Raw genomic sequence first — 14593 nt, 5'->3', positions numbered from 1 at the left:
ACACTCTTAAGTTCCCCTTGGTTGCTCAGTGTGATGACCCAATTTTATAAAACCCCCATTATAACCTCCAAGATTTTTTTTTCCTAATCTTGCATGTGAATTATTTCAGAATTTAAATAGCAGTTTTCAGCTGGCCTAGGATTTTCCCTATCAGGCAAATAATTCTAATTATCATACACAGGACAAACATTTACCAAGGAGCGGGCTTTTTCCATGCTATTTTGGGAGCCATCAAAAATCCCTTTTGTGCATGTTGACACTTGGGCTGCAAGTGACCTCCTTCTGCTTTGGCTAAGATAAGGAGGAGGTAGGCGGCTGGGAATGAATAGAAAAACGAGCTGGAACAATAACTGGATTGACTCCTCCTGCTGTCAGTTCAGCCTCAGAGTAGCTGACTGTCAGGCTTTGGCAAAAGCTGTGGAACAAAGACTTTCCCTAATACTGACAACCGTAATTGTGCAGATTGAAATAGAAACTGTCGAAGGTTTGGTTGACTGGGCCTGTGAATATGATGGCAATGTCTGATGAGAGCTTTTTGGTTTTCTGCATTCTTGGGGGGCTTGAGAAATGCACTGACCTCCCTCCCCTTGAGCAAGTCTGTATTCTTTGGCATGAAAGCAGGCAGGTGCTGGGGGGCAGGTGTCCAGAAAGCCAGGATGGCAGGCAGTGACTGCACTCAAAGCACAATGCCCCTTTTTTACATGCCTCATGCATGTGACACATGTAAAAAAAGGGGGGCAAGGCTTTGGCTGTGCAGATGTGTAGACACTGCCTTGACTTTTGTTACTCCCTTCCCCTTGGAAACCCCCTCCCCCGGAGAACAGGCAAAATACTGCAAGTGTTTTATCTCCGTCTCTCTCTCATCCATATATATGCCATGGTGAACATTCACTTTTTCATCAAGCTAGCCACTAAACAATAAGTGGCTATAAACTTGTTTTTTCTTTAGAAAGAGGCAACACAATTAAGCTACCTAGAATTCAGTGAGCAGGCAGCATACACATTTTTGTAAATGAATTAATTATAAATTAAATAAATATATTTGAAGAGAAACGTTGGTAAGCGCATACCAAGGGAAAGAACCCTGATGTTCTAAAAGGAAATCCACAGAAAGTATACGCAGCAGGAGAAGCAGAGTAATCCCCTTGTTCCTTGGCTTTCTGTCTCTCCCTTATTTCAGCAGCTGCTCAACCCTGTAGGCTGAATGTGATACCACCCTGGCAACACACTGCTGCATGTTCGGCTGTGTAGTAAAAATAACGTGCTGTATGCAGTGGTTAACATCAGACATGGGAAATGACAGGCTGATTTAAGGTCTACTTTCCTTGGTTGAAAGAAAATAATAGAAGGGGGACAGATTAGCTGTCGGTTCCTGCAGCTGTCATTTGTGTCGCATATGCATGACTTAGTCAAAGTCACCCTGTCGGCAGAATCTGCATGCTGCTTGGGCCAGCCAATTGCTTCAACATTTCAAATGTCTTTAAATGCCAAACAGTGCTTGCCCTCCTCCAGATGCCTGCAGCCTGATCCAAATATTGTTCTTCCTCAAGCCACACACGAGACATGGAGCATTTCCAGATCTATTAGGAGGATGTCACATACCTTGACCTTGCATTAGAATTGTTGGAGGTTTCCAAAAGATTTTTGTATACCCAAGGATTACATGGAATTCCTAACACATTGGCAACATCTAGGGAACCTTGCTTGATCCCAAGAACACTCAGCAAAATTACACCCATCCATGCAGCAACTGCAACTGGCAACTGCAATGTGGTATATTGGTTAAGATGCTTAACTAGGAATGGGGAGACCAAGGATCTAGTGTACCCTTAGGCACAGAAGCTCTCTGGGTAACTTTGCACCAGTCATTCTCTCTTGGCCCAACCTACCTCATAAGGATGGTCTTATAGGGAAAAATAGAAAGAAATAATGTTATCTATGTTGCCTTGAGCTCCTTGAGGAAAGGCAGGATGCAAATCAATGAATAAATCAATGTATAAACAAAATGAAGCTGGGTTGCCTTTGCCTTATTACAAGATTTTGTTTGTTTGTTTGGCTTCCCAGTCTAGCCTACAGCCCTGGTAATTCCTGATTGTCTCTCATCCCAGTATTAATAATTTAAGTCTCGTGTATGAGAATAACTCATAGAATGAGGTGCCAGTGCTTAGAATATAGTAGATGGGTTACATTTCATTCTAACAGGAATTCAACTAGGTAACACTTTGAGAATCAGATTAGTTTGTTTCAACCAACCTCACCTAACTGGTTATGCTGGAGGATTGGAAGAAAACAGTGCAGTATTTTATCTGGTTTCTAAAAAATATGCTGCTAGTATTGGTTTTCAAATATCAGTGTTAAAACTTGCACATTCATTGTTGAGTGTAAGGCAGCAGGTTTTTGCACATTATTACAAGGTCCCTGAAGGAAGAAAATCCTAGCTGAATACACAAGATGTTGTACAGTTAAACCAACTAGCCATGCATGATCAGCAGTGATTCAGATCTACGTTCTGCTTTAGAGAAATGTCTGAGCTCTTGTATGGGAACATGATGTACAATTGCGGATTATAACACATGTTCAGTGGACCATAATAATCAGTGACTTCATTACTAACTTTGGAAATTCTTCTTCCCAGAAAAAAATATCCTGATTGGCTAGCAGCTTGGTGTAGCATAATCCTAACCTCACTCTAAGGCCCACAAAAATATTAAACCTTTGCCATAGCCCCAACTCCATATCAGTACTCTCTGAAAACTACAAAAAGAATCATAAGTGACCTTCTATAACAATCAAGTAGAGTAATTTTTTGTTTTCATCTCACTACATTCCGCCCATAACAATGACTAGAATGTAACTGCTATGCCCACAGAAAGCTTGATTAACCGGAGCAGGTGAGGGTTGAATTCTTAATTCAGTTCCTTGAAATGGGGCTACTTATTACTGCTCCTGAAATTTAAAAAAAGATAAAAATAATTCTGTGTCCAAAGGAAGGTCATATCTTCATAAGGAGTTTGGAGGTCTAAATTTGTGCTTGTCACAGAGTATGCTTTGGCTTTTCTAGTCCTAAGCAGTTCAGTCACAATAATATTCAAAGTCTTCTGTTTGTGCTGTTAAACACACATATCCATATTTGTTTTCTTACAGATTTGAACGTATACATACTAAAAAAGAAAATTTCATTAGGTCTCCAGCTGCTAACCAGGAGGATGTGGATGATCTGGCAACCTTAGAAGTATTAGATGAGGTAAGATGTTTTTATTTTGTTAGGAGCTTTTGTAAAGAGGACTAAGTTGCACACTTGGAACAAATAAGCACCTTGACCTAGTTCTGTGTCTTCCATTTCAAGCCCATCTGCCTTTTGCTGTACTTAAGTTGGGGCTAGGTAGTGTTGAGGAAGACTTGTTGAATCTTAGAACTAATATACAAACCAAAACATAGCCATCATTTGACTTCCACACTTTTACAAACTTTTCAGTTTAGTTTGCCTATTAAGAAATATACAATGATATACCCTATTTCTTCAAATGTACAACTGTATGTTATTTAAAAACCATGTATTCATGAAATCAATATACTGTTTGCACAATATTTATATCAGATAGCACTGCAACCAAAATTTGGGATTATATACATCAAAATACATGCAAATGTTACCGTGAACTTTAAAAAGTTTACCAAATTCAAGAGACAGAATTTGACAGATTGATGAAAATGAGAAACTGAGAGAAATGCAATTATTGTATTTATTCCTCCCTACAGCTAGTTATTATTAACACAACCCATAGCCCCAAGTTTTGTTTTCTCCCTCTGTCTCATGTTTGGTAATACTGACTTGAATCAACTGTATAAATCACATTCTAAAGCCAGAACTCAAGTTCACGAAAGGATAAAGGAATGAAAAATAAAACTCTGGGAGTCCAACATTCTCAGAGGTAATATGGAAGAAGCCTTTAACCGGCTATACAAAAATTCAGTGAGCCTCTTCTGCATCTATGATGTCATTATAAAGAAGTTTGTACCCCTGAGAGTAAAGATTGCCCACCAGAAAGGGTACAGGAGAAAAACCACTTTCCACAAGATTTGGGGCTGTGAGGTTTTCATAGTGGTGAAATTACACTAAGATCAAACTCTCCATATTTGCCGTGTAAGATATAAGTCCCTAAAATATGTCTTGAATAAGCCATAGCTTTGCATGCTAAAGGTTTCAGATTCAACCCTTGATAACTCAAATTAAATGCTTCACAAACAATAGGCTAGGAAAGAACTAAGATTTTGGATAGCCACTGCCACAGCAGAGAATGTGGGATAGGGTGATTCATAGGGAAGGTACTGTAGCTCATTGGTAGAGCATATGCTTTGCAAATTGAAGTCTCCAGAGTCAGTCCTTGACATAATTTTGTTCTACTGATTAGTTACTGATGAGGAGGACATGGATCCAAGAGGTAATCATGCAGGTAGAATTCAAAATTAAGGTTGACATCATGGCTGAAGAAATCTAAATGTATCTTACTCTTCATCTCTCTTCAGTATAGGTACTCCTTTTAAAAAAAGTAACATAACTAGCTTCTCTCTCTCTCTCTCTCTCTCTCTCTCTCTCTCTCTCTCTCTCTCTCTCTCTCTCAATTTCAAACAGAATACAGTAACAGAGCAACTGCAAAAGAGTTACACTCGGGATCAGATCTACACTTACGTGGGAGATATCCTCATTGCAGTCAATCCTTTTCGGAACTTAGACCTTTACTCTACAAAGGTGTGAAAATTAGATTAGTTAGTTTGAAGGGAATTTGGAAAGGTCAGAATTTGGGCATAGAGCACTGAAGCATCTTAAAGGGAAGTTCTTTTCGCTTACTATACTTTGCAGAGGTCACGGCTTGTCTCCATGTCCACAAAATCTCCCTTGGGATGTTTGCTTAGTTTGCTTGAAGCAGTAACTGAGCTAAAAAAAGAGGTTGAAGGTACCAAGGTATATGTGTGCAAAGGTCTCATTTCCTATTCCTCACTATACAAATAGTTGAAGAGAAATAGAGAAATGTAAAAAATAAAATAGAAAATTACATCTGAGCATTACAATAAGCAAATTAGCATTTCAGATTAGGTAATGAACAAGTATTGGCACTCATTGCCACTCGTAACTGGGTATGCTCAAAAGACCAGAAAAACAAGAGGACTTGCTTAAATTGAGAAATGCTTTGCCCCAGGAAAGTTTGCCAACCTCTTAAAAGTGTTACACCATATAGCAACTATTTCCCATTGTAAAAGTATTTTGATTGATCAGGTAAGTTTTAACCAATCTCTTTGTTTTATGTAGCATAAAACAATGGAATACATAATATTTGTCTTTTCTGTCCATCAGCATTCCAGATTGTACATGGGGGCCAAACGGACTGGCAATCCTCCACATATTTTTGCTATGGCTGATACTGCATATCAATCAATGGTCACCTATGGGTCAGATCAGGTAATGCTAATTATTCCAAGTAGAAATGTGCAGCAGTTAAATCCAGAGCAGAAAAAGGGTATTGGAGAGGGCGTAGGCAGTCATGTAGCCAGTGCCCTATCCCCTTCCAAAGCATTTTTCTGCTTTGGATCCAAATCACTACAGATCCCTAGTTCCAAGGCCAAAATTAATGCTCATCTTGATTGTGTGGAAAGTTAATTATAACAAATATCCCTGACTCTTAATTTCAGTGTATTGTCATTTCTGGAGAAAGTGGAGCGGGGAAGACTCAAAGTTCTCATCTGCTAGTTCAACAGTTGACTGTCCTTGGAAGAGTAAGCCAGATTCTGAAAACTTTGTATTTATGGGAGGTTTTCACTTCATCTCTCAAATAGTGTGTATGCTAGATGATCTCTACTATTCCATTATTCTTTAGTAGGCTGGGAAATCATGAACTTTTACTCACCTATCTGTCAGAGGTTGCACTGGGTGGAGATGGGTTCAACTAAATGTGTTCTCATCAGGGAATTAACATGTGAACTAACAATTACATTCTGTCAGTTATTTGTGGAGTTATGATGGTAACTGAATAAAATTTGTAGGAAAAGTTCCCTATATTGGGATATGTAATACAAACATATGTATTGTACGTACACTGAGAAGATGAGTTTTTAAATGTTTTCTCATTTTTAAAATATTTATTTAGGCTAATAACAGGACTCTTCAAGAAAAGATTCTCCAGGTCAACAATTTGTTGGAGGCTTTTGGAAATGCAGGCACTATTATTAATGATAATTCTAGCAGATTTGGGAAATACCTGGAAATGAAATTCACTTCTAATGGAACTGTTGTAAGCACTCAGATTTCAGAATATCTTCTAGAAAAGTCTAGAGTCATATGTCAAGCTGGGTAAGTGAAAGGAAAGTAAGGGGGCATCTTGCCGAAAAGGAAGGCAGGGATGTTTAGAATAGAGTTTTGATTCAGATGAAACCGATGTGTGATACAGATGAATTCAAATGGGGTAGAATTAGATGAAGCATCTGCATAAAACCTTTGACATGACATGCATTAATCTGAATTATGTATTCATGTCCTAAATTTTATATAGTCTAATAAACATGCATATGGCTTGTACACACTCTATGTAAGTGTAGTTTGTGGGTGAATTGGTAAATGTGGGATGGACATAAATAGCAGGCAAGTAGACCATTCACCCTAAATAGCCTGAACCATATTTTTTTTGCTAAATGTTATGCTAACGGAGATCACTAAAACATCCAAGAGTAACATATAAATAATGTTACAAGTCTAACTTGTCTATAAGATAGACAAGAGATTATTTTGATCAACTTTAAACTGTTTCCAGGGCAGGTCTGTCCTTATATTTTGTCACTGTGAAACCACTTCTTTTTAATCCCTTCCTAAAGTGTGTAATGGCTTTGGGAATAAATGTTAATATTTAGAAAGAATGAAATAAATCTTAATACTTAAAATGCAACGTGAAGTTCATAGCAGGAATAACTTTATTTTAATAGCTGCAGCACTGTAATTTGTTTTCTTGCTTTGTTTCAGTGGGGAGAAGAATTTTCATATTTTCTACTACATCTATGCCGGATTGGCAGAAAAGAAAAAATTGGCTCATTATAAATTGCCAGAAAATAAACCCCCAAGGTATAAAAAAAACTTCGTATTTTTTTGCTCTAGATCCCTAAATTCTCAAATAAATATACTTTCAAGCTAATTTGGAGTGAAAAATTCAAATGCCTTGTATTGATTTTCCACGTGAAAATGTTCACTCTTTCCCCCATCATTTTACTAGATATCTACAAAATGAACTTCTGAGACCAGTGCAAGATTTCCTGAACAATCATTTTTATAAATCCAAGTTTGAATTAATTGAGCAGTGCTTCAAAGTAATTGGGTTTACAATGGAGGTAGGTAATTGGCTGGAAATATTTAATTATTTGTCATTTTAAAAAGTAAAGCCTGATAATGTTAAATCAACATGAACAATTGATATTTTTGGGGCCTCTGCAGCAAAGTGAGATTTCATCAAAATGACAAAACGTGTAACTTGACATTATAACACAAGCTCCACCCCACCTGTTAAGTAGAAAAGGCACAGAGTTTAGGTCGTGATGCATGTCACTTCATTTGCCCCCTCATGGAAGCCCATGAAAACAGGAGAGCTGCAAGAACTGAATGTGTGTGAGTTTGGTATGTTCGCTGCCTTGAGTTATTTATAAAAATAATAAAGGCAGGATAGAAAATAAATATAAATAAATAAATAAAATAAAATAAAATATGTGAGCCAGTATGATATGAAGGTTCCATTGTTGGAGTAGGACTAAATCACTCAGGTTCTAGTCCAACTACAGCCATGGACGCCAACTGAATGATTTTAGGCCAGTCATTCTTTCTCTGTACAAGCAGCTTCACAGGGTTGTTATTGTGGGGGAAAGTCATTTGTGCAGGAAGTCATTTGTTTGCTGCTTTCAGCTTGTAGAGGAAAGATCAGAAAAAAGCCAAACAAATAATAAATATTAGAGTGCCACCGTATATTGCTGTATACCAGGCCTTGTATCCGTTTTTTTCCACTTCCATACACCCATTCTGCCTGGGTTATTTTAAATTCTAGGAATTTCAATCCCAGCATATCAAGAAGGAAGCAGATTGTAGAATTCTGCATACTGACTTCAGAAATATTTTGGGCAATGTTGAATAAAACACTTTGGTAGGGACCTTTCCTTGCTCATGGCTTTTCAAGGATGTTGGGACCTGAATAGTTTTCCAAGAATATTTATGCCAGGGGTATTGAATCTCTGATCAGTGGTGACACATGGCTAGCGAGGAGAGGTTATGTCAAGAGTTAGCATGATTGGATACACACAGAAGTCCGTGTTTCCTAGGTGTATCTCTTTGTGTGGTCTCTTTCTCACTTACCCATCATTTAACCAAGAAAGAAATGAACAACTGAGCAGTAATGACTGCAAGTATGACAATTGCAGGTGCTGATCACCAGCTCTTTCCAGGGCAAGCAAGCTCCTGAGAGCAATGGTAGTGAAGAGGTTAAGAACATGTCTCCAAAACATGAAAGTAGGACCTAAATAAACAAACAAACTCCTAAGTTTTGAGCAGATGTAAAATCAACTCTACTTGATCTCTTTGGCCTAACTATATTTAACGCTGTTGAAATCCATTGGGTGCAGTACAAAATCTCAAAAAATCAATAAGCATCTTTTCAGTGACCTAATCCTTTCATAGTGTTCAAGATCACCTTTGTTTAATGGACTAGCTGCTGCAATAGCTTAGAATTATATAATTCTAATTATATAATTTTGGCATCAATCAACGTTAGTCTTGGAGAGAGAAGAAGGTGGAATGAGCAACGTATGTCTTATTTTTACATTTCAGGTTTTGTTTTTATTTTCCCACGTACAAAAGCCTGGCTTGTTTAACTTACCCTCCTCTTGAACTCTTAAGATGGTGTTTGTAGATACTCTACCTCCATTGACAGCCCCCCTTCAACTAGCTGATGGTAAACAGAAATGCCCAGTACCAGAAGAGTGATGTCTGCAGAAATATAACCAACAAACCAAAAATTCTGCTGAATTTAGAAAACATCCAACATGGACTGCTACAAAATAGACAAAATAACCCCCTGAGTATTGAAGAAAAACACTTCGTTTTTCACAGGGAAGCAGTGTGTTCCCCTAATAAATTCATTTATAGCCCAGATGTCACTTTGCATCATAAAATCAGACTAAAGGTTATGTGGCAAATCCAATTAAAAGGTGGGGAGGAGGGGAGGGAGAGGCTGCTGGGAATAAATAGCATTCATGCCATACAAATTAGATTGAGCCATATTTAATGCTTATAGGGGAATAGCCCTAAGATGTCAGCTGCAATATATGTGCTACTGTGGGATGACCAAAATTGGCATAATAAAGTCAGTCCCAGAATAATTTAGAAACATAGTGGCTATTTTATGTAAACACCTGTATTGCACAGTGCAAGAAAAGCAAAATGCATTATATATTGGGTTCCTGTGCTGTGTTGAGCTATAACCAAACACAGTATTGCACTTAGCAGTTGTACTTAGCCAGGATGCAAACTTGAGCTAGATTAAGATTTACATGTGATTTAATTTAAAAAAAAACTTTTTCCTTTATTTGTCATTTGGTCTTGCAGCATCAAGGACCTGCTTTCAGTAAACACAAACCCAATTACGGAAAAAGAGAGACTTAAGTCAATTTTTTTCTGTGGGTTTATTTCAAACAAATCAACAAAATAGAGTGTATTGTTATAAGCATGAGCAATGGCAAGGTTCAGAATTACATTGTAGTTCAAAATAGCTAGAAGGAGCCAGGGTGAGAGTGGTGGGAATTGTAATTCAAAAAAAGTGAGGACCAAAAGAGACATCTGTCAAGAAGCCATCCTAACTCTGCAAGTTTACCTGGGTGACCCTACATTTTTAATGTTCAAATGACATCCTTTGGGTTAAGGTTAAAGTGAATTGAAGGAGATGCAGCTATTAGAGAATACTGATTTTGTGTATATCGAAAAATCAGCATTTTCTAATAGCTGCATCTCCTTCAATTCACTTTGAATTTTTCGATATACACAAAATCAGGATTAACTGACCATTCTCTGTTCTGTCTGTTTTAAAACTCTGAATTGGAATGCTTTTGTACACTTACCTTTCAGGAACTAGGGTGCGTATACAGTGTACTTGCTGCCATTTTAAATGTGGGTAACATTGAATTTTCATCAGTGGTAACTGAATACATGATTGACAAGAGCATAATTTCCAATCCACTGCCTCTGGAGAATTGTGAGTTACTCTTCCTTTTAAAAAAGACTGGCAATACGTTTCTTGGAATTCAGTAGGGCTTGCTGTCAGGGAAGTGTACATATCGAACATGGATAACTTGGTGCCCTCCAAATACTTTCAACTTTAACTGTTACAGTCTTTCCCAAAATGGTCAATGTCAAGGGATTGCAGCACTTGTAGTCAAAAGCATCTGGAGGATACCCAGTTTCCTATGTCTGGCATTACAGCCTTAGTCAGCTGTCTTGTTCATTATGAAACTTGAATCAATCTGAATGTGGCAGAATATTGCTGGTAAAATTCTTCAAGACTGGAGTCCAATCTTACTGACTTTATCAACAAATGGGGCCCTGGTTTGGCCAAATTAACCTCATGAATGCCTAAAAGTGTAACAGGGTCTTTCCTCTGGTGACACTTAAGAAAAAGTTTCAAGTCCTAGTGAAAAATTTGCATAACATTGCACTGTGAAGCCATGAAAGATTTGATGTAGGATAGGCAAGCTGTAACCCCAGGGCTGAAAGTACCAGGCAATCAATCCAGACATTTTGATAAGTAATGTAATTCCTTTCACTGCAGCTTTCTGCTTAGGGAGAAAGGAGTATCAAAAATAGAGAAAGAGAGAGAGGCCAGAAAGAGAAGAAAGACGGACATATTCCTCATTAGGTTAAAATATTTTGTTTCTGCAGATCTTGGGATCCTGCTGAGACCTCTCTCATGTGGGCTTGGGAGTGCCTTTTGACTATATAATATTGGCACTCCAGGAAGCTAAATTTGTTAGCACATTGGATAATTTTACTCTGTATATTGATTGAGTCATATTTCTTTGCACTTTCTTTGGGCCAGTCTTCATCCTTTCATTTGAAGAACTCCTTTGCCACAATAGATTATAATCTTGGATAAGAATGGGAAGCACAAGTAATGTTCAGATTCTGAGATTCCTTTAACATTGCCAAAGGGTGTCTTAGGAAGGGTATCCATGCAAAATTAAGTAGTGTCTCCTTCCTTAACAGACCCATGGAAAAGTGGAGGTAACACCATTTATTTGATTTCCAGCTGCTTCCTTGCTGTGTATCCAAGCAGATGAGTTGCAAGAAGCCCTAACCTCTCATTGTGTGGTTACCCGAGGGGAAACAATTATACGACCCAACACAATGGAAAAAGCTACTGATGTGAGAGATGCTACAGCCAAAGCATTGTATGGGTGGCTGTTTAGTTGGATAGTCAATCATATTAATGCCCTGCTCAAACCAACTACAGGTTTAAGGTGAGATTCCCTCCACCCCCTGGGAATTGAGATGGTTTTATGAATTGGCTATCAGCATAGAACAATGTTTCTCAATCTCAGCAACTTTAAGACGTGTGGACTTCAACTCCCAGAATTCCCCAGCCAGCCTTGGGAGTTCTTGGGGTTGAAGTCCACACATCTTAAAGTTGCCAAGATTGAGAAACACTGGTATAGTATGTCCTCTGCCTGGTGGAGGAAACAAGCAAAGCATAACCATTTTCTTCCATGCAGAGCCTTTCAAAGGTTTCAAAGGTTGTAATGTGTTTAGGTAAAGGTAAAGGTTTCCCTTGACGTAAAGTCCAGTCGAATCCGACTCTAGGGGGCGGTGCTCATCTCCGTTTCAAAGCCTTGGAGCCGGCGTTGTCCATAGGACACTTCCGGGTCATGTGACCAGCATGACTCACGGAACGCCGTTACCTTCCCGCCGAAGCGGTACCTATTGATCTACTCACATTTGCATGTTTTCGAACTGCTTGGTGTGCAGGAGCTGGGACGAGCAACGGGAGCTCACCCCGCCGCGCGGTTTCGAACCGCCGACCTTCCGATCGACAGCTCAGCGGTTTAACCCGCAGCGCCACCGCGTCCCTCCCTGTAATGTGTTTACAACTGTGTAAACACATATACATGCATATCCTTAATATTTTTTTCTTTTTCTTCTTTTTCTTTTCTGTTTGTTCTGTTTAAATAAATAAAGACCAAAATAAAAATGGAAAAAAATGCAAGATTATTGACAGGATATACACATACTTATGTGTTATATATGCTTTGCCCAAGAGCACTGACAACAGGGCAACTGATTCTGTAGCCCCTCTGCTTTCAGAAATCAATTCTTGTAGTTGGGACATTTAGCATCTGATAATCAGCCCTTTCAAAATGTTGACCATTAGACTCTGCCAGTTTCTGCCTAACATAATTCCCAAGTATTTTAAACCAGAGTCTTCACTGAAGTTGATATGAAATAACTAAGTGGGACTAAAATATAATGCACAGCCTTTGTATTTTCAGGGGAAGTGATGAAGGGCTGAACATTGGAATTCTTGATATCTTTGGTTTTGAAAACTTCAAAAAAAATTCTTTCGAGCAGCTCTGTATCAATATTGCCAATGAACAGATTCAGTTTTACTTCAACCAGCATATCTTCGCATGGGAACAGGTAGGCATGATCACGTGGACATGAGTGCATGTGTGTACCTTTCTCCATTTGTGACACTGTAAGGGCTATTGAAGGACCTGGGGACACAGCTCATGCTGCTGAGGAAGGTTTTAGTCGAGGTCCAAAAGTCTGTCCACTGGAGCTTTCACATATCCAACAGAAGGTTGGGGAATGGCTCCTTCTCATAACTCAAAGGAGCTTTAAAAAACAAAACAACTTTTCAGTTTTAAGATAACAAAAAAAACAAAACAAAACTGAAACATTGGCCAAAACTAGGTGAAAAGGTAGGTGGGTAGTGCTGCCTTTTAAGAGTGTGTAAGGAACAGGAAGTCTCAGTAGTGATGTCCAAATGAATAGTTTTCATTCACTGATCGAGGAACATCAGTCTTGCCTGAGGCTCCCAACGTGCCACTCATGCAGCAAATGAGAGAAGGGGACCTAATCATGTCCAGGCCATATCTCATGCTCCCTGAACATGCTATCAGCAGCATGTGTGGCTGGTAAACGTGGAAGAAGTAGGATGGTCAGGCAGGAGCCTTTTTATATATGAGGAGCATAGACTATTTTTCATTAAGGAGCAATTGTGTGCAAGAGCATGAAATGCTGTGGTGTAAGCAGTCAGAAAGAGACTGAAAGAAAGAACTTGATACTTCTTGAATACGTAGATTTTTATCTAGCAAAGGTAATCGGCAGCTTCCTTGGAAGATAAAACGTAAAGTTGGAAGAAAGCTTTGGGGTTTTTTTTATTTGTGTGTGTATGTGTGTGTTTATTCTGTGCACAATTGTTTGATTACTTTCCGCAAGTTAAATGTCCATCTGAAAATGCATTAAGCTTCTCATTTAGAGTATCCAGGCAACAGAATGAAGTGATAATAGATTTGGTGCAAATGCAATTTTGTTTTGATGTGGAATAAGGCATACAGTGTAATTTATGGTTCAAGAGCAAAAATAAAGATGGACACCACACACTGAGCCGTTCTTTTTCAAAAAGAACTTCCTTAATAATTTGCGAGCAAGCATATTAACTATGAATTTTCAGTTGGGACTAGGAAATGGCAGTTTTATTTCATGTAGGAAATATCCCATGTTAATTTGAAAGATGGATAATTTAATGCAACAGTACAGTGTATTTGATTTTTAAGATGGGTGTAAAACAAAATGGTACAATTACTAAAAATGAATGAACTAGATGAGTCAGTAAGCAGACTTGTGGAGTTTAGGAAAAGGATGAAAAAGGAATATTTAGCTGATTAAAATAGTAATTGGGGTATTTGCTTAGGAACGTGTTCTCCGCTGGGGAGAAAGAACAAATGTTACAGAAGCCCCAAATTGATGAAGCTGCTTTGTTCATTGTGCAGAACAAAACGTTGCAATGCATTTTCAGCCCTTAAGATGAGTGTTTTTACCCAGAGCCAGTAATTTCAATGGGAGCCTTTTAATTCCTCTCAGGGCTCCATGGATTGAAATGGGATACACACAAGACTTACTCTGCTTTGTCCCTCTCCTGAATTTAAGAAGATACAATCAATCTCTCATTGTGGTCTGGTCCACGGGCATAGATTATTAGATGCAAACTTCCTCCAAATTCCTTCTGCTGGGGCCCAGGACTCCTGAACATGCTCTCCTCTACCTCAGAAAGCACAGACAGCATGCATCATGGACTACTGTTTTGTTTTTCTGGTGGATGTCCCTTGCTTCATCCTTTTCTGTTACATTTCTGGCGGGGTTTTGGTGGGAATGAGGTCTGAGGCCTGCACTCTTAGAGTCTACTGAAGAGCAGCTCAAAGGGAAGAAGTAGAAGCAAGCACATGACTGGTCAAAACTGGGGAGTGAAGTAGTCATGAGGGCAGAAAACATCAGAATAGAAAGCTCATGGAGAAATGCCAG

The 14593-nt window shown here is 38.7% G+C and overlaps 1 protein-coding gene across 1 annotated transcript in view; it reads left to right on the top strand.

The window, feature by feature from the left end:
• Positions 1-14593, top strand: part of MYO3A (myosin IIIA) — a 103610-nt gene that overhangs the window by 30559 nt on the left and 58458 nt on the right. Inside the window, exons 9-18 of the mRNA XM_063301919.1 lie at positions 3145-3244; positions 4634-4750; positions 5354-5458; positions 5689-5772; positions 6144-6346; positions 7010-7108; positions 7257-7371; positions 10145-10271; positions 11322-11532; positions 12559-12706. Coding sequence (XP_063157989.1) covers positions 3145-3244; positions 4634-4750; positions 5354-5458; positions 5689-5772; positions 6144-6346; positions 7010-7108; positions 7257-7371; positions 10145-10271; positions 11322-11532; positions 12559-12706 — 1309 coding nt within the window. The remainder of the gene's footprint in view (positions 1-3144; positions 3245-4633; positions 4751-5353; positions 5459-5688; positions 5773-6143; positions 6347-7009; positions 7109-7256; positions 7372-10144; positions 10272-11321; positions 11533-12558; positions 12707-14593) is intronic.

Source organism: Candoia aspera, chromosome 4 (genome assembly GCF_035149785.1).
Source record: "Candoia aspera isolate rCanAsp1 chromosome 4, rCanAsp1.hap2, whole genome shotgun sequence".
Taxonomy (NCBI): domain Eukaryota; kingdom Metazoa; phylum Chordata; class Lepidosauria; order Squamata; family Boidae; genus Candoia; species Candoia aspera.
Note: the sequence above shows the minus strand (reverse complement) of the source record. Positions and strands in the feature narration are given on the sequence as shown.